Genomic DNA, 21,679 nt, shown 5'->3' with positions numbered 1-21,679 from the left:
TTTACCAGCTGAGCCACCAGAGAAGGCCAAGAATACTGGAGTGAGTAGCCTATCCCTTCACTAGCGGACTTCCCGACCTAGGAGTCAAACCGGGGTCTTCTGCATTGCAGGCAGATTTTTACCAACTGAGCGATGAGGGAAATATATACCTGATATTTCTTTTTTTTGGTTTTGCTGTAAGCACTAGCTCTTGACCTGTTGTAGACGAAGCTAGGTTTCTGTCCTGTGATTCAGCTCAAGTACATTTCCAAACTCGCAGAGTCACTCGGGAGTGTTTGCTGGGGCTGTCAGGTGAGGCGCACGTGTGAATTAGTATAGACATTTTTAACAGGGGTGGCTCATGTAGTGTATGCAAACCCATCACAGTTAAGGCTAATTTATTGACGGAATTATAAAAATAAGTCTCTTCTTCAAACCAGTAGTACAGAGTCTAATATGTACTTTTTTTTCCCCTTATGGAGTAAAGAAGAGAGGGCTTCCTAGCTGATGCTAGTGATAAAGAATCTACCTGCCAATGCAGGAGATGTAGGTTCGATCCCTGGGTTGGGAAGATCCCCTGGAGAAGGAAATGGCAACCCACTCCAGCATTCTGGTCTGGAGAAACCCATGGGCAGAGGAGCCTGGCAGGCTACAGTCCACGGGGTCGCAAGAGTCAGACATGACTGAGCACATGTGCGTGCTGTGTGCTAAGTCACTTCAGTCGTGTCTGACTCTTTGTGACCCTATGGACTGTAGCCTGCCAGGGCTACATGGAATGGGTTGCCATGCCCTTCTGCAGGGGATCTTCCTGACCCAGGGATTGAACTTAAGTCTCTTATGTCTCCTGCATTGGCAGATGGGTTCTTTACCACTAGTGCCACCTGGAAACATCGTAACATATAAAGAAGCTAAGAATTACAGGCATATTCAGATACAAACAAACATGGTTAGTTGTGGACTTATTTTATTGAATAAACAGATTCAGTGCCCCCCCTAAGGATCTTGATATGGTCAGCCAGCTCCAGTAGGAATTAATAGGCACACAGAAAAGTGTTATTTTTCTTAACTGTTGTACTACAAATTTTCTTTACATATAATGTTGAAAAATTATCAGCCTAAAACTGCAATTTTTAAAGTCTATTTATAGTTACTCTTTTTCTAAAAGTATCATCTACTCTATTTAAAAATTAACTTAAGGTTAATTTGCATTAATATATTTTTATTAATACACTGTATTCTCTGAGTTCTCTGACATTGGAATGGCTGCAGTGTTTTTTTTTTTTTTTTTAATCAAACTAAAAAGTGACAGGAAACTGTTGAGTATGTAATGTGAGTGCCTAGGGAGATTGTGAGAGTGTCAGTCATGTCCCGGTGAGCACTTCTGGAAGCCTCGGTCATTGCTGGAAGTCTGGAGTGCTCTGAACATGAACAAGACTTCCAGCTCCTCATGACACTTTTACCACATCTGAAACTTTAGCTACTGTTGTTTCCTCTCGGTTTTGGCCTGAACATCCCCTGGGTCCTCTCGCTCTATGAATGAAGCCAGGGCAATGTCCATTCCAAGGTACTCAGCCAAGGCCATCAACATGTTTGGAGATATTACTCTAGAAAAAAGCAGAGGAAAAAAAATTCAGAATGCTTTCGAAGGAGTCTAAGAGACATCATCAGGGAATCCGCTGGCGGTACAATGGTTAGGGCTCTGGGCTTCTGCTGCAGGAGGCCTGGGTTCCATCTCTGGCCGGGGAACTAAGATCCCGCATAACACACAGTGCGGCCAAACAAATAAATAAATAAACAAAAGAGAAATATCTTTGTAAAGATTACGTGTGAGTCCTCACGCCTCACACTGTGTGGGTGTCACTGGGGAGAGGGACGAACGTGGAAATGTTGCATCATGGGAACTGAATGCTGTCTACAGAGCTTTGAACAGTCCCAGTGCTCAGCTACGAAGTGTGTGTTGGTTGTTCAGTCGTGTCCAACTCTTTGTGACCTCTTGAACTGGAGCCTGAGAGTTCTTCTATCCATAGGATTCTCCAGCAAGAATACTGGGAGTGGGTTGCATACCCTTCTTCAGGAGATCATCCTGACCTAGGGATTGATCCTGGGTCTCCTGCATTGCAGGCAGATTCTTTACCATCTGAGCCACCACGGAAGTCCCATTAGCTGCTTAATCCTGCAAAAAGGACTTACTCTCTTTTAGCCTCAGTTACTCCAAGTGTGATAAACCGCGCAAGGCTGTCATGCAGAGTACGGCCCAGGTAGACACTTCATGAAACTTACACATTGTTCTCTGTTCTTTTCAGAGAAGATAGTGGGCCTGGCCTAAATGCACTCACAAGACTCTGGAACTTTCAGCATGAACTTGCAGGTCTTCTTTCACCAGAGGAAGTGAGGAACTTGCCAAAAATCCTTAATATTTTTCTAGCAATGCACTCGGGTTTATTGGTCCTTTGTTTTCAAAATAGAATTTTATGTCAGCTGAACTGATAGAATTCACCTCCTGTAATTGGGGTTTCTATTTGTTTTTCTTGAAGTTAATAATTTTCATTCTCTAAGAGATTTCCCAGGTGGCGCTAGTGGTAAAGAATCCACCTGCCAGTGCAGACAAGAGATGTGTGTTTGGTCCCTGGGTCAGGAAGATTCCCCTGGAGAAGGGAATGGCAACTCACCCCACAATTCTTGCCTGGAAAATCCCATGGACAGAGGAGACTGGCAGGCTATATCTGTGTGGTTATAAACAGTCAGACATGACTGGAGCAACTTAGCACTTAGCACTCTGTAAGAACCAACAGCTTCTGAATTTTCTTAATGTCTGGAATAACCAAGCACAGCTAGAAATAGTCCAATAAATTGCCCTGGCATTATTTAGATATTATTCTTCCTTCAACCTTGAGATACGAGGTTGCTTTCTGTAAAAGAGGTAGCAATGATGAAAGCAATTTGTTCACAAACAACCAAAATGATAGAGAAGTTGTTATTCACTTACTGTTTCAGGAACAATGCAATGTGCAAGAATCTGGGGAATATCAAGTACAACTGCTCCTCTAAAATAGCATTTAAAATAGTTTGGGCAGCATACTCCTGTTTCAGCATAGGCAACAAAAGTGGAAACCTGGAATAAAAGAATCACAAAAAGTTTTATTGTTAAAGTGGTATTTTTTTGCTGCCATGGTGAGCACTAATCATTAAATTTTAGATATCAAGTCATCAACATATGTCTATAAATATGCAAATCATGTGTAAATATTAGAAAAAGCCTTGTGTTTTCTCTCGTGATCATATTGAGACCAGTGCTAACACATTTCCAGCTTCCCCAGTGGCTCAGTGGCAAAGAGTCTGCCAGCAATGCAGGAGCCCCAGGAGATGTGTGTTCAATTCTTGGGTGTCAAAGATCCCCTGGATAAGGAAATGGCCACTCATTACAGTATTCTTGCCTGGGAGATGTAATGGATGGAGCAGCCCAGTGGGCTGCAGTCTGTGAGGTCACAAGAGTCAGATATGACTTAGCAAGCAAACAAAAGCTAAAGTATTTCATTTCCCGGAGTGAATTCCTGGCATTTATTGGTTTTCTCCTCTGTGATGGTCTAGATCTATGGAAGGAAGTGCTTTGAGATTTTTTTCTTTTCTCTCTTTCAGCCCAAACATCAGACAGTTGTATACTATTAAGAAGTGGAACTGCAAAATTATTTCACTGAAAGGAAAGAGCTCCTGAGCATGTATAATGTGGCATTATTTTAAGCACACTATTGTTACTACAGTAAGCAAACTCAGATGTTTGCAAAATCAATTGGAGTTGAAATGGGATGAACATGTAATGAAGCTCCCATTAGACATTACTTTGACATTTTATACTTTGATATTATGCTTCTGTGTTTCTTGAACCACACCTCCTCAAAAATTTATTTTTGTGTGTGTGTGTTCAATCACTTAGTTGTGTCTAACTCTTTGCAACTCCATTGGCTGTAGCCTGGCAGGCTCCTCTGTCCATGAGATTTTCCAGGCAAGAATACTGGAGTGGGTAGTCATTTATATGTAAATTAATGTTTTTCATTAAATTTGGGAGGTTTTCAGCCATCCATTTCTTTAAATGCTTTTTCTGGTCTTTTCTCTTTTTCTTTGTTACTCTCCTTGTGCATATGTTGATGTGATTAAAGGTATCCCAGCTTTCTCTGAGGATCTGTTTCTTTCCATTTATGTTCTCTCTTCCTTCTGGTTGCATAGTCTCTGTTCATTTGTCTTGAGGTTTACTTCTTTTTCTGCCAGCCCAAATATACTGTTGAGCTGCTCTAGTGCATCTTCCCTTTCATTTACTCTTCTTTTCCAATCCCAAATTTATATTTGCTTCTTAAAAAATCTGTATTTATTTATTAATATTTGATGAAACACCTCCATTCTAAAAATATGGATTTCTTTAGCTCTTTGAATGGATTTAAAATAGCTGCTTTGAAGTTTGTCTGCTAAGCCCAACATCTGGGTCCTTTTCAAAGCAATTTCCATTGCCTATGGGTTTTTCTTATGTATGGGTCACACTTTTCTGTGTATTTGTATATCATACTTTTTATTAAAAACTGAACATTTTAGATGATATATGGTAGCAACTCTGGATAAGTCTCCTCTGCGACTGTTTGCTTGTTTATTTTCTCAGTCACTTGACTGAAACTAGTTCCACAAGGTCTATCTCTCCTCCAAGGTGTGGCTTCTGATGTCATTCCTTGAAGGACTCCATCCAGGGAAACTGTGGTTTTAACCGGGCAATCTTTGACTGCCTCTTTCTCTTAAGCCTCTAGCTGGTCTGTCTCTATCTGTATTGTATCTACCTCTTATGCTGTAGTTTGCTAGCTGGTGGTGCTTTTTTTTTTTTTTTTTTTGAAGATGCTCTGATTTATGGTTTAATCCAATGGCAGAGGGAGAGAGATGTCAGTCTTTGCTGCTGACTGTGACCTTGTCTGTCAGAACCTCTGTTATGAAGCAGGAGTTGGGTGATGAGAAAATGACTCTTCACTGGAGTTCTCACCTTAGCTATCAAACAGAGTCTGGGGGAATGGTGGGAAGTAATGCTGCCCCCCAGCTGCTGTTACCAGCCTGTATGGATCTTCCAGCACCCAGAACCTGGGGCTTGGGGTCTGCTGATTTTTACTGTCGGGTAAGTCTACCACATATAGGTCTTTTGCCACATGACTGTTGCTCCAACAGCAAAGAGCTGTGGAAAGCAGGATTGCTTTCTTCAACAATAGCCTCTCCCCAGGTCTTCCCTATCGTGGAGGTGGAGGAATAAACACTCTCTGACTGAGTCTATCCTTTCATTATAGGCCTTCCATGGAAATTGGGATCTTTCAGTATTCACCTGGTGCCAAACCACCCAGAGGGGTTCTCCCTCTCCGGGGACTGGTGTGTGTGTGTGCATGCTGCATGCTCAGTTGCTTTTTGTGACCCTACAGATTGTAGCCCGCCAGGTTCCTTCCTCCATGGGATTCTCCAGGCAAGAACACTGGAGTGGGTTGCACTTCCTCCTCCAAAGGATCTTCCCTACCCAGAGATCAAACTCGAGTCTCCTGTGGCTCTTGCATTGGCAGGTGGGTTCCTCACCACCGAGCCACCATGTAAGCCTCTCCAGAGACTGGGGGACATGGGAATTACCACTGGTTTGCCAAGACCCTGAAACAGTTGTTCCGCAAGGCAGAGCTGTTGCCTGGAGGATGAGTGTAGTTCCTGGTTCCAGTGCCAAGGCCTCCCAGAGTTCTTACCGAATTTCTGTAGGTTTTGTTAAATAAATACTTCTGAATGGATTGCCTGCTCTTTGGTCAGTCTCCAAAGATTTTAAATGATTGTCTTTGCTAATTTTGACTTGCATGGTAGATGTTTCTTTGTGAGAGTTTTTTCCCTGCTGTCCTGTCAACTCCATCACCTGTTTTGACACTTTTGATTTAGTTTTATGATTTCCCTAGACTCTAATAGCCTCATTGAGTTTTAGACAGGCTTTTTGTTGGCTGTCTCTCTTTCCTACAGATATAGCTGATTCATAGCATTTGGTTCCTGTCAAGCCCCGTTTTAGCTATTGTAATGACTACACTGGCCCAGATCATGTCTATATTTCTTAATATACTCTACTGATTGGCTTCTTTGTATAAAAGTCTTCGTATTTCACTTGTTTCTTCCTTGGTCTATTCTACCAAAAAAAAAAAAAAACTTATATCATCCTCCAATATTCCCCCACATATATTATTCAATCTTTCAAAATATTTTATCTTTTGGATGATTTTTACTTCAGTATTCTTTTTAGAAAAGAAATTATCTTCTTAACACAACAATGCTAAAGATTTTAATAACTTCTCACTACCAACTTTCCTGTTATATTGTAATATTCTGATTAGCAATTTAGGTTTATGTTTTCACAATAATTTACCATTATTATCCTTAAATGGAGTAAACTCATTAATTTAATGCAGGTTGAATGTTTTCTTTGACTAACTCAGGCATGCAACCGATGTCTTTTGTTTTACTTTTCATATTTCAAAATTTCAAAATGAAAGATGGTAATTATCCATATTGGAAGATTATCATAAGAGCAAAGATTACTGTAAGATTTCACTTACTTGGTTGAACAGCCCTCAAACATTCCAGTTTGGATAAAATATGGGCAAACAATGGTGGTTTTAATATTAGTTTTTTGTAATAGTCTTAATTCAAAGTGGAGAGATTCCGCAAAGCCATAAGCTGCAAACTTGCTGGCACAGTAATCTGAAACAGAGTGAGGAGCTGTTAGCAGCAGACTTTGACAAGTTAATTCATGAAATTATTTTGAAAATGGGAACTCCCTTCCCTTTCTTTGGCTTATTCTGCAGGCAAAGTGAAAGTGTTAGTCACTCAGTTGTATCCTAATCTTTGCCACCCTATGGACTGTAGCCTGCCAGGCTGCTCTGTCCATGGGATTCTCCATGCAAGAATACTGGAGTGGGTTGCCATGCCCTCCTCCAGAGGATCTTTCTGACCCAGATATCAAACCTGAATCTCCTACATTGACAGGCAGATTCTTTACCATCTAAGCTACCAGGGAAAGCACTGTTACAGTCATTTTTTGGTGGCCACTCCAGTCCTATAACTCTATACACCATACCAACAACAAAATGAAAATGATTTCAATTTCTCTTAACTTAAGAAGACTACAAAGCCAATTGGTTATTTTTTTCTCTTTGTGTTATTTTTTATTAAGAAGATAGTGATTTTATTATTTTAAAATATATGTATTTGGCTGCCCCACGTCCCAGTTACATTATGTAAGATCTTTTCTTGTGAACTCTCTAGTTGTAGTGCATGGGCTTAGCTGCTCCGTGGCATGTGGGCTTTTAGTTTCCTGACCAGGGATCCAACTCACATTCCCTGAATTGCAAGGAAGATTCTTTTTTTTTTTTTTGGCAAGGAAGATTCTTAACCACTGCACCACCAGGGAAGTCCCACCGTTATTTTTAATAGAGGAGGGGAGCAGCAACATGAATGGACCTACAGATGGTCATACTAAGTGAAGTAAGCCAGACAGAGAAAGACTAGTACCATATGATATCACTTATGTGTGGGATTCAAATTTGGGTAATGGGAAGGAATCCTGGCATTACAAACAGAGCCAAATGTACTAGGGACTTCCCCTTGGTGCAGAAGAGCTCTCCAGCCTTGGAAGAGTCCTGACTTCTGTGTGCTGTGAGCTGGAGATACAAAGTCATGGGTGGAGCACTCACCCGACAGACCGTTGATCCCGGTCATTCCTGCTGCACTTGAAATACAGACTAAGTGACCATGGTTAGCTTCAAGCATGGCAGGAAGGAAGGCCTTACAAGTCTGGAAGATACAAACACACTGTGTCAATATTTATTACTCATTTATTATTCTTTCTGTTCAAGGATGTGATCAACTTACAGGCTCACTTAATAAATATTTATTTAACACCTGGTGTTTGCATGTCTGACTCTTTGCAGCCCCATGGACTGCAGCCTGCCAGGCTCCTCTGTCCATGGGATTTCCCAGGCAGGAACAGTGGAATGGGTTGCCATTTCCTTTCTCCAGGGGATCTTCCTGACCCAGGGATCCAACTGGCATCTCTCATGTTGCTACCATTTTTCTGTTTCCAGCTGAAAATAATGTTTTCCTCACAGAGGAAAGGGTGACTGGATATTTCAAGGGTCTGTTTGTGTTTCTAGCCTTGTGTGTCAGTGGAGGGCTTTTTAAAGACATTCTAGAAGATAAAATTTATATTATAAAGACATTATTTGTTCTGGATGTACAGATTCCCACCATTAAAGAGAAGAGAAAGGAATGCAAGTATGTGTTGAGGAAGCATTTAGTAATCAAAAAGACATCAATGAAACTTTGGGAATATCATTTTAACCAGAGACATACATAAAAATACAGGTTTACATGTATGTACAATCAAGGTAACTCTGTGAAATAATGACATGTCTTTGATAAATAAGTATATCTATTTTCCCTGATTTGATCACATGCGGGGTGTAATATGAACAAATGTCAGATTTGCTTATCTTTATTTTATTGTATTTGTTGTAAGATTCCATTTTTCTTATGCAAAAGTTTGATGACTGAACTTCCTAATGTTTTCCCCCTGGTTATAGATTAGATCAGTTATCACTATTTCCATAAAATAGCTCAGGTTATGAAGATGGCAAATATGTGTTCAGTTGAATTGCAACAAATGATGACTCTATTGTTAAAAAAAAAAGAACTAGTATTTTTGAACTTTGGACAGGTTTGCCAATTACTTGGACTTTGTTCCTCCACCTGCATTGCCTTTTGCAATTTTTAAAAATTACCTTTCGGACAACCTTTTAATATCAACATTAACTGTGTTACTCTGTAATGTCAACTTAAAAGACTTCAAGACTTTAGAAGACTATTCAGTTGGGTCAATTTACAGGAAATATTTGGCTCCCCATAAAATTTGAAAAGAAGTTCAAAGTCATACAGAAAAGCATGGAGGCACCTAGCAGACTGTGGTGTGGACAAGGAATGTTGCCTGCCACCCTTGGACATCAAGGAGATCAAGCCAGTTAATCCAAAACGAAATCAAACCTAAATCTTCATTGGAAGGATTGATGTTGCTGCTGAAGCTCCAATACTTTGACCACCTGATGCAAAGAATGGACTTATTGGAAAAGACCTTGCTGCTGGGAAAGATTGAAGGCAGGAGGAGGAGGAGGTGACAGAGGGTGAGATGGTTGGATGGTGTCACCAACTCAGTGGACATGAGTTTGAGCAAGCTGCGGGAGATGGTGAGGTACGGGGAAGCCTGGCATGCTGCAGTCCATGGGGCCGCAGAGATTCGGACATGACTCAGCAACTGAACAACAATACCAGCAAACAAAGGATGTTTTGGCCATCAAGCCCATAGCCACCTCTGCCTCCAACTTTGGATAGTCCATGAGTTCTGCTTAGTCTATCAATGGGAACTCACAAATGGTCTATCAACAGATAAATGGTTGACTAGTTGTTTATAGAGTTCGGACTTCCCTTGTGGCTCAGCTGGTAAAGAATCTGCCGGCAATGTGGGAGATCTGGGTTTGATCACTGGGTTGGGAAGATCCCCTGGAGAAGGGAAAGGCTACCCACTCCCGTATTCTGGCCTGGAGAATTCCATGGACTACAGTCCATGGGGTTGAAAAGATTTGGACACGACTGAGTGACTTTCACTTATAGAACTACATGAAATTCTCATATTCACCAACAAAACAAAATGAAAAAGAAAGATTTACCCAGAAGTGAGACATGGCGTTGATAAGAAATGATCTTTCCACCATGTGGTCTGGAGTTTTGAGGAACTTTCTTCCCGTCACGACCCCTGCATTGTTAATGAGGATAGTCACATTGCCCACTTCCTTCTTAACCTGTGCAGAAGTGAGGCAAATAATTCATTTATGTTAGGTTACTTATTTTTCCATGCCATTATTATTATTATTATTTTTACTTTATTCAGGCAGTTTCTTTAAGCTTAGTTAGTTTATCTCTCTCATAGAAATTCAGGAAGTTTAAAGTAGCTTTATGATTGATTGTGTAAAAAAAACCACATTGATTTGCCAGTTTTTCTTTGTGTGTGCAGAGATGACCAGGTGTTGCATTGTATTTTCTCTGCCTCCTATTTTTGTCATGTTACTCTCCCTTTTTGCCAGAGGTGAACGCCAGGGGTACTGCAGAGTGCTGTCTCTGTTTCCCTGTGTGGCTCTCAACATCTCCCTTTGGATGGTGGTTGTATCTCTCTTCAACCCGGTGTGTGTGGCAGTTACTTTTGTAGGTGCCATCTTCCTGACTCCTCTGTGACCAGGTGCAGGAGCTCATCCCACCCCTGTGGGATCACAGGTGTCTGTGGGCCTGTGACCTCTGTCAAAAAGACCTCCCCAGGTCTAATTATTGCCTGTGCCCAGTTATTTCCCTGAGTTTCCAGCTGTGCTATCCATGCTGTGTCCTGAGGGTCTTCCTTCACCCTCCCTTCTGAATTGCTTACCTCATCTACTTACGGAACCTACTACCACCAGCCCTACTCGGAGGAAGCTGGGCTCCAGGAAACACTGCAGTGACCTTGATAAAGCTGGTCTGGGGCAAAACATGATGTAAAGCATGATGCATGTTCAAACGACGATTTGAAGATGTGTTTGCCCTCAACTGTATCTTTGATGCTGTCACAACAATCTGTTCTTTTTCCCAAACAGGAAGCCCTACTGCCTTGACTTGGTTGTCCTGGCCCCACCTACTGCTCTGTGTTGAGGCTTCCAGATCACATGGTGGGGAGATATTAGGAAAAAACCACTCCTGATGTCATCAAGTTGAACAGGCTCTGAAACGAAGGGTTATTTTTGCTGCACCAATGTTGGGCAGAGTGATTGGGCCCCTCTGCTTTGGAGAGGGGCAGTACAGGGGCAAACATCCAAGAGATGTGAGCTTTTGGCTTGACGAGGAAGCCAGTGTGAGCAAGTGCTTGATCTCAGACCAACTTGGGGAGGAACTTGGGCCTCTGGAGGATGGGAAATCTTTGGTGTAAGGCATTCTTAAATATTTAAGAAAAACCCAACGGTCACCATCATCCTGCCCAAGAAGATCCCTCAGTCTTAGGGAATCAGGGCTAAGAGGAAATTTATCTAGGTAATAGGATTTAATTTACACTGAGAGTTTAGGAAAGCATTCTGATCTCAGTTTATAGATGAGGAAACAGAGGTTCTCAGAAGTTAAGATTTTGCCAAAGGATAGCTTTTGGTTTTTGAGAAGAATCACAGTGATTCTCACTCAGTTTGGACACACATACAAGAAAATAAAAGCTCTTTTTACCTAGATTTACTTCTCTGTGGCCAAGATGATTACTTCTGTAACAAACAAATCTCACATATGTGAACATGCACACAGACATACTAATAAATATAAATACTTGATTGGACCTGGACATTTGGGAATAAAGCATGAGGCTGGTTATTCTAACAAAAACAATTCATTTTTATACTGGGTTTCTGTGGTGGAGATGAGAAAGTTACCTCAGTCAGATTTTGGGAAATTAATTACTGAGCCCTTTATTTAAAAAAATTTAATATTATCATTGTTTTTTTGGCTATGCCCCATGGCATATGGGATCTTGGCTCCCTGACCAGGGATCAAACCCAAGCCCCCTACAGTGGAAGCCTGGAGTCTTAACCACTGACCTCTTGGGAACTCCCATTACTGAGCCCTTTAGAATGCTGTTATTGAAGTTACCTATGAATTTCAGGGGTCTGGATAATGTCCATGGCTTGTTGACATTCTGGTAGATTAAGTCTAACAGTAGTATTAATATTTGGGTTTCTTGGAAGTTGATAAATAACTGAAATTATACAGAAGAGTTGATATTAATAAAATGGTTGGCTTAGAAGAATTCTATTTACAGAACTGTGAGAAAAGAAAAGTCTAAGATACATTCAAATGGTGAAAAGGCAATTTTTGATTAAAGTTTTTGGCCTCATTTTCTACTAGACAGCAAGGAAATTTTAAACAAGAGAGAAAGATTCATTGGGGGTGATGGAAATTACAGTGCTTTTGATAGAAGGAAGAGGACTGTGAGGGTGTCTTTACTGCTGACACATTGGTGGGTCACTGCTGGGGGTGTGGCAGGGGTCTTGATTCCAGGTGGATGGAACCCCAGTTCTACTCTGTTACTAATTTGCTCTATGCCTTGGCTTCCTGTCATCAGTAGAGTGGACGATGTTATCGTGCCCACGTTACTTTAAAGATTATATATGAACCCAGAGCCTGTTGTACAGAGTAAAGTAAGTCAGAAAGAGAAAGACAAATACTGTATGTTAACGCATGTATATGGAATGTAAAAAGATGGTACTGGTGATCCTACACGCAGGGCAGCAAAAGAGACACAGATATAAAGAACAGACTTTTGGACTCAGCAGGAGAAGGTGAGGGTGGGATGCTTTCAGAGAATAGCACTGAAACACATACATTACCATATAGAAAATAGATGACCAGTGCGAGTGGGATGAAGTGGGGCACCCAAAGCTGGTTCTCTGGGACAACCCAGAGGGATGGGGCGGGGAGAGGATGGGGAAGGAGGTTTAGGATGACGGGACACATGTACACCTGCTGCTGATTCATGCTGATGTATGGCAAGAATTATCACAATATTGTAAAGTGATTATCCTCCAATCAAAATAAATGAATTGAAAAAAAAACATTATATATGATGGCGCTGCAAATTTCAGAGTCCTGATCTGTGACTTAGAGGTGGTCCTGGGACTGCCACTCCCCCATAAGCTCCTTCCCTGAGCTAGCCCCTGCCACCTTGCTCTGGCAACATAAGACCTGATTGTGATTCCACTTGTTCTGTTCTACAATACCCCTGGGATCTATATATAATCACTAGGTTATATCCTCATTAGTTGGTGATGGATTATAAAGAACAGATCCTATGGGATCCCAACAAAGAAGGAGGCAATAGTAATTGAAGCTGAAGGACTTCCCTGGTGGTCCAGTGGTGAAGAATCCTTGCCTGCCAATGCAGGGGACACAGGTTTGATCCCTGGTGTGGGAAAATCCCATATGCCTGGAAGGAGCTAAGCCCATGCGTCACAACTACTGAGCCTGCACCCTAGAGCCTATGTTCTGCTTTAAGAGAAGTCACCACCATGAGAAGTCCATACATGGCAATGAGAGAGCAGTCCTCACTTGCTGCTCCTGGAGAAAACCTACACACAGCAACAAAGACCCAGTGCAGCCAAAAAAAGACAAATCAAGGAACAATTGAAAAAGGACTTTGAAGCAGAAAAGCGAAGACGAGGGTTCAGAAGGTAAGTGTCTATGTAGATTGCCAGAGGGACGGACAGCCCCTCAGAGATTCTGTCATCACACTGAGTTGCGTGGACAATTTCAGGTCACATAGCAGAGGATGAGAACGACTTTGACCACCCCACCCCTGTCCTGGGCATTTTTGGTTCTGCCCATGACCGGTTTCAGCATCTTGGGCAACTTGCACACCCTTCCTACTGCTTAGTTTCCTCATTTGTAAATGACAAGGATGCTAACCGTATACTCCCAAGAGGGCTGTGTGTGTTGGTTAAAGGAGTTATTATGTGCATAAGGTGTTCAGAACAGTAGCTACTTGTAATATTGTGTTTTGTCTTATTCTATCTTCACTTGGTTTTGAGGTTCTGGCTAGAGGCCAGGGCATTCCCCATCTTGATCAACCCATTAAGGTTACATGCCCAGCACCTTGCCCACTGGGGAAGGCTGTAGGCTACCATGTGTGTGTGCTAAGTTGCTTCAGTCATATCTGCCTCTTTGCGACCCCACGGACTGTAGCCTGCCGGGCCCCATCTGTCCATGGGATTCTTCAAGCAAGAATGATTACTGGAGTGGGTTGCCATGCCCTCTTACGGGGGATCTTCCCAATCCAGACATCAAACCTGTGTTTCTTACATCTCCTGCATTGGCAGGTAGGTTCTTTATCATTATAACCACCTAGGAAGCCCATAGGCTACCGTATGTACACTGTCCTAATGGCCCCAGTTTCAGGTATCAGAGGGCTAGGAACAGCCCCGATGCCCCAGATCCTGCCCATGTGGTTCTTCTTAACCCATCCTAAGTTGGTTGATCCTGCCTCAGCTTTCTGACTCGTGGAAACCATAGTGCAGGCTCTGGTTCATGCCCTTTCTCTCACCTACCTCCTGACCCACCCAGTGTTTCCCCTGGAGGCCCTGTGTGGTGTGCTGTGTCCTCCCCAGGGAACTGTGAGTCTCACAGAATTGTGACATGCTTTCTGCTCTCTCTCTCTCGGTCTGTGTTTATCTTCACTGCACCTCACCCAAGGCATATGGCTAAAACACCACACGAGGGCTGGACTGTTGTTAGAGGGTATGGTAATTACACAATAAGTACCTATTATAATTAAAGCATTTATCAGTACTTAGTGACTGGCGTGCTGCAGTCCATGGGGTAGCAAAGAGTTGGACATGACTTAGCGATTGAACTACAACAAGTGTGAAGTTAGAATGAATATCCATAAGTTAAATCTAAGGGGAAATGTAGTCTAGAAATAAGCTTCTTCCCCGTCCTCCCTACTTTCTACCCTCAGTACTAGGTGACAGTGGGTGTACACTGGAATCATACAATACAGAGACCTAAAACTGCCCTCTTGAAGATCATCTGGTCCAGTCTTTTCATTTTACTGATAAAGAAACAAGGACCTAGAGAGGACAGGTAGCTAGACAGGGCTAGTTCTAGTTTCTACTAACTTCTGGTGGCAAATGAGTTATCAGAAAAGCAGCTGGCAACAACTCCAAAGGCTCATCAAATTCACAGTTGCATTGTTTTCTTCTGTTTCCTTTTCTGGAGGTCACAAATTCAGGTTCTTTTTTTGGGAGGGTGGCTACATGTGGGATCTTCATGACCCCTGCACTAGAAGTGGAGTCCTAACCACTGGACTGCCAGGGAAGTCCCCACAAAGTCAGATTTCTGACATGCAGAATCAAACAAGAGGCATAGGAAAAGAACTGTATGACAAAATTCCTCCTCTTCTTTTTGCAAAAGCACATATTAGATGCAGTCCTTTTCTTGGGCATAGAACTAAGAGCACCAGTCAGCTTACCTGATCAGCAGTTCTGTAGACATCTTGTCTATTACTACAGTCGCACGTATAGGCAAATACTTTCGCATCCTGCTTTTCTTTGATCATTCTACGCGTTTCCATGTTGCCTTCTTCGTTAATGTCCCATAGAACTAAAATGGCTCCAAGCCTGGCAAATTCGATAGCCAATAACCTCCCAAGTCCACTTGCAGCTCCTGTTATAAGGACAGTCTCTCCAGTAACGTCCTTTTTCTTCTTGGAAATTATCTTGTGAAATAAAGATTCTAAAAAATAATATAGAAATTTCCCCAAAAACATGGAGGTGTCGAGAAATACATTCATATTGATTCACTGAAGAAAGGAACGTCCTAATTATGAAAAAAGGTAACTGATAAATTCATGACATTATCACAATTGCAACACACATAAAACACAGTCCAAGGGAATTTCCCTTTGAGACATCAGTTCTTCAAAATATATATTTTGGCAACAGCTGCTACCATTGTTGCATGCTTGAATTATGTAAGTAATGAGTATGAAAACATTTTACGTTGACAAGAATCTTTCCAACTTGCAGGGCACTTCCTTATAGGTAATCTAATTTGATCTACAGGTAGATCTCAAGTTACTAGGAGAGCTTGAATATCAACTTGCCCAACATTACATGACTCCTAAACCAAGACTGTGGACTCTCAGCTGGCCATTTTTCTATTATTTGAACTCAATTCATGATCTTATATCTAATAGAAATTAATATAGGAGTAGTATTTCTTGCAATACAAATCTTTTTATATTTTCAAGTGCATGTGTGGGTGCCAAGTCTCTTCAGTCGTGTCCGACTCTTTGACCTATAGACTGTGGCCCAGTCTCCGCTGTCCGTGGGATTCTCCAAGGAAGAATACTAGAGTGGGCTGCCATGCCCTCTTCAAGGGGATCTTCCTGACCCAGGGATCGAACCCACGTTTCAGTCTTGTTTATTGGCAGTCGGGTTCTTTACCACTGGTGCCTCCTGGGAAGGTCTATATTTTCACATAATCCTTATAATATCCCTCTGACAGAGTCAAACCGGGTACAGTTACTACTGGTTTATACTGAGGGGTCTGAGACAAAAAAAATTGAGTAGACTCATTCAAGGGCTTCCCAGGTGGAGCTAAAGGTGAAGAACCTGCCTGCCAGTGAAGGAGACCTAAGAGATACAGGTTCAATTCCTGGGTCAGGACGATCCCCTGGAGGAGGGCATGGCAACCCACTCCAGTATTCTTGCCCGGAGAATCCCCACAGACAGAGGAGCTTGGAGAACTACAGTTCATGCATTTGCAAAGAGTCAGACATGACTGAAGTGACTCAGCACACATGCACCCAGACTTATCGAATGTCACAAAGCCAGCTAATAAAATAGGAAATGTCAAGATTGAGGACAGAGGTCTCCTGAATGAAGTCCAGACCTTTAACATTCAAATAGGCTATTTCTGGAGCTGATGTGCCCTTTTCCAGACCTACCTTTTAAAAAATAAAATAATGGAGCATTTTTTCTTTTTGATGACGTGTCCTTGATTTTTTTGTAATCATCTTCTGTTATACTTGAACATTCTTACACAATTATTTCATGTAGAAGTTTAACGTGGTCATCCTTAAAACCCACATTAAAAGAAACCACAGCTCCTACACTGTTGATGGAAATATAAGTTGGTGCAGTCACTATGGAAAACAGACTGGAAGTTCCTCAGAAAGCTAAACAGAATTATCATGTGATCCAGCAATCCCACTCCTGGGCATATTCCCAGACAAAACTATAATTCATAAAGATATATGCACCCCTATATTCATAGCAGCAGTATTCACAATAGCTAATAAATGGAAACAGCCTAAATGTCTGCTGACAGATGAATGGATAAAGAAAATGTGGTACATATATACAATGGGATACTACTCAGCTATAAAAAAGAATGAACTAATGCCAGTTACAGCAACCTGGATGCAACTAGAGATTATCATACTAAGTGAAGTAAGTCAGACAAAGAAAGACAAATACCATATGATATCACTTATGTGTGGAATCTAAAATATGGCACAAATGAACCTATCTATGAAACACAAGCAGACTCACATACATAGAGAACAGACTTGTGGTTGCCAAGGGGCACAAGGGAGGCACAGAGATGGACTGGGAATCTGTGACTAGAGATGCACGCTATTATATCTAGAATGGATACTACACAACAAGGTCCTACTGTAATAGCACAGGAAACTATATCCGATCTCCTGGGATAAGCCATAAAAGAATATTTAGAAAAGAATATGTGTAAAGCTGAGTCACTTTTCTGTACAGCAGACTAGCACAACATAGTAAGTTGTGTTGTACTTTTACACACACAAAAAAAATAGTAAGTCAACTATACTACTTTGATAAAAAACAAAACAAAAAACCAGACCAGAGCTTCTTGAAGAAAGAACAAGAAGTAGCATCATCATCATAAAAGCAGCAGCAATAGATTTGGAATCTTCCGACACACCAGGCAAGTTCTAAGTCTCTGCATGCATTGATTCAATTAGCTCTTCCAAGGGCCACCCTGTTACTGAGAGGCTAAGCCAACTAGTCCATGGTCACAGTTAAAAATGATGAAGATGGAATCTGAACACACATAGTGACTTTGTAGCCAAGCTCCAAGCACTACGAGATATAGTAAAGAAAAAAAAATTGAGTCTGGTGGAAAGAATTATCTTTGTGTTACATCTACTTCAAATCATTGAGGAATTAATTTTGGGATTTTTCTAGGACTCAAGTGAGGATGCTAGAGTGGGTGACCCATGCTCCCTTCATCTGTTCTTGCTTCATCAAAGTTCTTGCTGTTAGCCCTGGCCAGTCAGAACTTTCCACTGAGAAAAGATAGAAAAGAGCATTATTGCCAGACACTGTTATAAATATTTGTGTGTGTTTCCAGCGGACCGAAAAAACAAAAAAATCCTCAGGAAAGTGTCAGGGCCTTTGTTAAATTCTGAGTCTTTTTTTTCTTTAAATTGGAGGGTAATTGCTTTATGATGTTGTGTTGGTTTCTGTCATACACACGTGAATCAACCGTAATTACGCATATGTCCCCTCTCTCTTGAACCTCCCACCCTCTACCCCATCCCACCCCCTCAGCTCAGTTCAGTTCAGTCGCTCAGTCGTGTCCAACTCTTTGTGACCCCATGAATCACAGCACTCCAGACCTCCCTATCCATCAACAACTCCCAGAGTTTACTCAGACTCATGTCCATCGAGTCGGTGATGCCATCCAGCCATCTCATCCTCTGTCGTCCCCTTCTCCTCCTGCCCCCAATCCCTCCCAGCATCAGGGTCTTTTCCATTGAGTCAACTTTTCCAATGGCCACATCAGGTGGCCAAAGTATTGGAGTTTCAGCTTCAACATCAGTCCTTCCAATGAACACCCAGGGCTGATCTCCTTTAGGATGGACTGGTTGGATCTTCTTGCAGTCCAAGGGACTCTCAAGAGTCTTCTCCAACACCACAGTTCAAAAGCATCAATTCTTCCATGCTCAGCTTTCTTTATAGTCCAACTCTCACACCCATACATGACCACTGGAAAAACCATAGCCTTGACTAGACAGACCTTTGTTGGCAAAGTAATGTCTCTGCTTTTTAATATGATATCTAGATTGGTCATAACTTTCCTTCCAAGGAGTAAGCGTTTTTTAATTTCATGGCTGCAGTCACCATCTGCAATGATTTTTCCCAGCCCTCTAGGTTGTCACAAAGCACTGGGTTGAGCTCCCTGAATCAAACAGCAAATTCCCACTGGCTATCTATTTTACATATAGTGACATATATGTTTCAATGCTACTCTCTCAATTTCTCTCACCCTCTCCTTCCCCCTGCTGTGTCCCCAAGTCTGTTCTCTATTTTTGCATCTCTATTCCTGCCCTGCAAATAGGTTCATAATTTTTCTAGATTCCATACATATGGATTATTCTATATATCTGTTTTCCTCTTTCTGACTCACTTCACTCTGTATCACAGGCTCTAGGCATTGAGTTTTAAAGATGCTAAGTTATGATCCCTGGACCTGAGAAGCAAGGAGTCCAGTTCTGGGAGATGACAAAGAAACACAGGGTTGCAGAGTGAAATTGCGGCAGACAAAGCTTGGTTCCAGGGTTGGGGACAGGGAATGTGGTTTTCAGTAGAAGATAAGAAAATGGGCAGAAGCATTTGCATTTGAGCTTTGCTCAAGTGCAAATTTGAAGTCTGCCTTTCAGACAGAGCAAGAGAAAAGGCATTCTAGGTCTTTTCTGTTAACAATTTGGATTTATTAAGAGTATTAACTTATATCCCTAAAATCATCATCCTTGGAAAAATGCAGAGTTCTGATTACCTTGATGTTCACCAAGAGTTCGTGGAGATTTCAAGTGTTCATTCAGAAAAGAGATCAAGCTATGGAAAATTCTTGCCTTCCCAAACTTATATAGGCTTTGGCTCAGGTGCAACCCTGGCAACATTTAGTATGTCACAATCATGAGAGGCAACCATATCTTATCATCTATTACAAATAAACACAAACGGAGCAGCGTTGGGGCTCTGCATCACAGAATTCTTGAATGGAGAACAAGATTTCAACTCTCCTCATCCTTTTTCTGTGGAAGGAAGTTTATCCTCAAAGAGGATGGTTTATCTTGAAGTTCAAGTAGTTTTCTCTGAAAGCTAATTGTTACACTTGGGGACCATTCTGAGGACAGGAGTTTCGATGTTTTTCCAATCATTCATTGTTTAAATGTTTCTTGAACTAACTAACAGACTGCACTCTCTGGCTGCAGAAAGCTTTCGAATATGCAACAAAGGGAATAAGTACAGGTAAAGTATATTCTTCCTTCTGGATGTAGGAAGTACCGGTGAGAAAAATGATTACTCCCAGGTGGTGCTTGGGCAGTCATGGCAACCAGGTAGTTAGAAAAAAATCATGAAGCGTTATAATGAGCAAATACTTATCAAGTTTAAACTACATCACACCTTTCCAATACCTTGTTTTATGTAAGTCCCAAAATGGTCCTGTGGGGTGAGTATGTGACTCAGGTAATGACAGCACTCAGGGGCACACAGTGTATGAGTTGAAGTGGGATCTGAGTGCAGGATGTGTGCTCCTTTGACTACATGCGTATAGTTTGTTCAGTAAACTGGACTTGGAATCACAAGCATCTTCTTTCATTTTTCAGACCCTCCTGAGCCCTTCTCATTAGAGTGTTGGCTGAGAGCATGGAAGATGTATTCGTAGAAATAGCTGACTCTCAAAATGTTAAAAATATTGAAGGAGCACATATAACAAAGCATTCTGTAAACTGTGAAAGTTTTGTGCAAATACTGATTTTTATCACTTGCACCCACAACTCTTGGGTGATGACAGTAAGTCTGAAGCTGGGCATCCATAAGGAGGCCCACTGAGGCAGAATGAAAAGATTTTCTGTGCTGTTGAGACTGTGCCTCCACTTTGACACAGCTGAGGGGGGTGTGGGAGCCAGGTCTGTGCAGGGATTAAGCTAAGTTGCAATCCTGGTGTCAGCTGTTGCTTAATAAGGCGCCCTGTCGCAAAGTCAAATCCACGCACTCACAGGTGTGCACAGCAGTGCTCCAGGCATTTTTCTTAGGCTCCTTCTTGACTTTGTCCCACATCCTTTCACCACCTCTTCCATTATGCCACCCAAAGTAAGCAAAACCAGAAAAGATCAAACAGACCCTGGGGATGACAGACAACCTCCAGCCCTTAATTGGAGGTGGGTGGGGGGTGAAATAAATTATGCCCAGAGAGTGCTCGCTTCGGCAGCACATATACTAAAATTATGCCCAGAGAAGCTGGCTCTGAGCAACAGGTATGAACATTTGCTCCCAGGTCATTTCTGCAGAAATACTGCATTCCAGTGGAGTCCTCCTTACATAGGATGAAGCAACAGAGCTCAGGTCAACAGCTACAAGCTGTTCTTTGTGTTTTCATGTCTTTCCACACCTTCTGTGGTCTCTATGGGTGTCAGATCATGGAGCCTGTGCTTCACCCATGTGTACCTTACCGACAGCGGGCAACCTAGATCCTAAACTTTCAAATCCCACAGTGGGCTGGAGTCAAGGTGTAAGTCCTGCGAAGGCACACATTTAAGGTGACTTGCAGGCGTAAGCCCTTATGAGGGTGTCCTGAAATTTTACTTCTAGGTCAGTTAGGAAAAACTAGGAAACAGTGGTTGGGTCATTTCAGCATGTTGATGATCAGGATACATCATTCCCCCCAATTTTGTTTGTTTGTTTCTTTTTTTAAAAAATTAATTTGTTTATTTTAATTGGAGGCTAATTGCTTTACAATGTTGTGGTGGTTTTTTCCATACATCGACACAAATCAGTCACGGATGCAAATGTATTCATTTTTGGCTTCACTGGATCTTTGTGGCTATGTCAGGCTTTCTCTAGTTGCGGTGAGCAGGGACTACTGTTCGTTGTGGTGTCTGGGTTCCTCATTGTAGTGTCTTTCTTGTGGAGCACAGGCTTTGGGGCTTAAGGGCTCAGTAGTTGTGGTGAAGAGGCTTAGTTGACCTGCAGCACATGGGGTCTTCTCAGACCAGGAATTGAAGCCATGTCGC

The 21,679-nt window shown here is 41.9% G+C and overlaps 1 protein-coding gene across 1 annotated transcript; it reads right to left on the bottom strand.

Annotated features, from left to right (window-relative positions):
* Positions 1-1,456: 1,456 nt before the first annotated feature.
* Positions 1,457-15,409, bottom strand: LOC136145029 (short-chain dehydrogenase/reductase family 16C member 6). Its single transcript, XM_065903186.1, has 6 exons — positions 15,089-15,409; positions 9,735-9,866; positions 7,710-7,809; positions 6,573-6,717; positions 2,966-3,091; positions 1,457-1,583 (listed from the first exon to the last, which is right to left on the bottom strand). The coding sequence occupies exons 1-6, from the start codon at positions 15,407-15,409 to the stop codon at positions 1,457-1,459; spliced, it is 951 nt and encodes a 316-aa protein (XP_065759258.1).
* Positions 15,410-21,679: the final 6,270 nt, after the last annotated feature.

Source organism: Muntiacus reevesi, chromosome 12, assembly GCF_963930625.1.
Source record: "Muntiacus reevesi chromosome 12, mMunRee1.1, whole genome shotgun sequence".
NCBI classification, from domain to species: domain Eukaryota; kingdom Metazoa; phylum Chordata; class Mammalia; order Artiodactyla; family Cervidae; genus Muntiacus; species Muntiacus reevesi.
The sequence above is the reverse complement of the archived record's forward strand: the minus strand, read 5'-3'. Positions and strand labels throughout refer to the sequence as shown.

Bases quoted from the DNA above. Each gene is read 5' to 3' on its own strand.
- LOC136145029 (XM_065903186.1), bottom strand. From the start codon at position 15,409: ATGAATGTATTTCTCGACACCTCCATGTTTTTGGGGAAATTTCTATAT. The intron at 6,718-7,709 runs GTGAGTGCTCCA...ACTCTGTTTCAG, and splicing joins CGGGATCAACGGTCTGTCGG to ATTACTGTGCCAGCAAGTTT. The intron at 1,584-2,965 runs GTAAGTGAATAA...GCTTTTTTCTAG, and splicing joins ATTGCATTGTTCCTGAAACA to AGTAATATCTCCAAACATGT.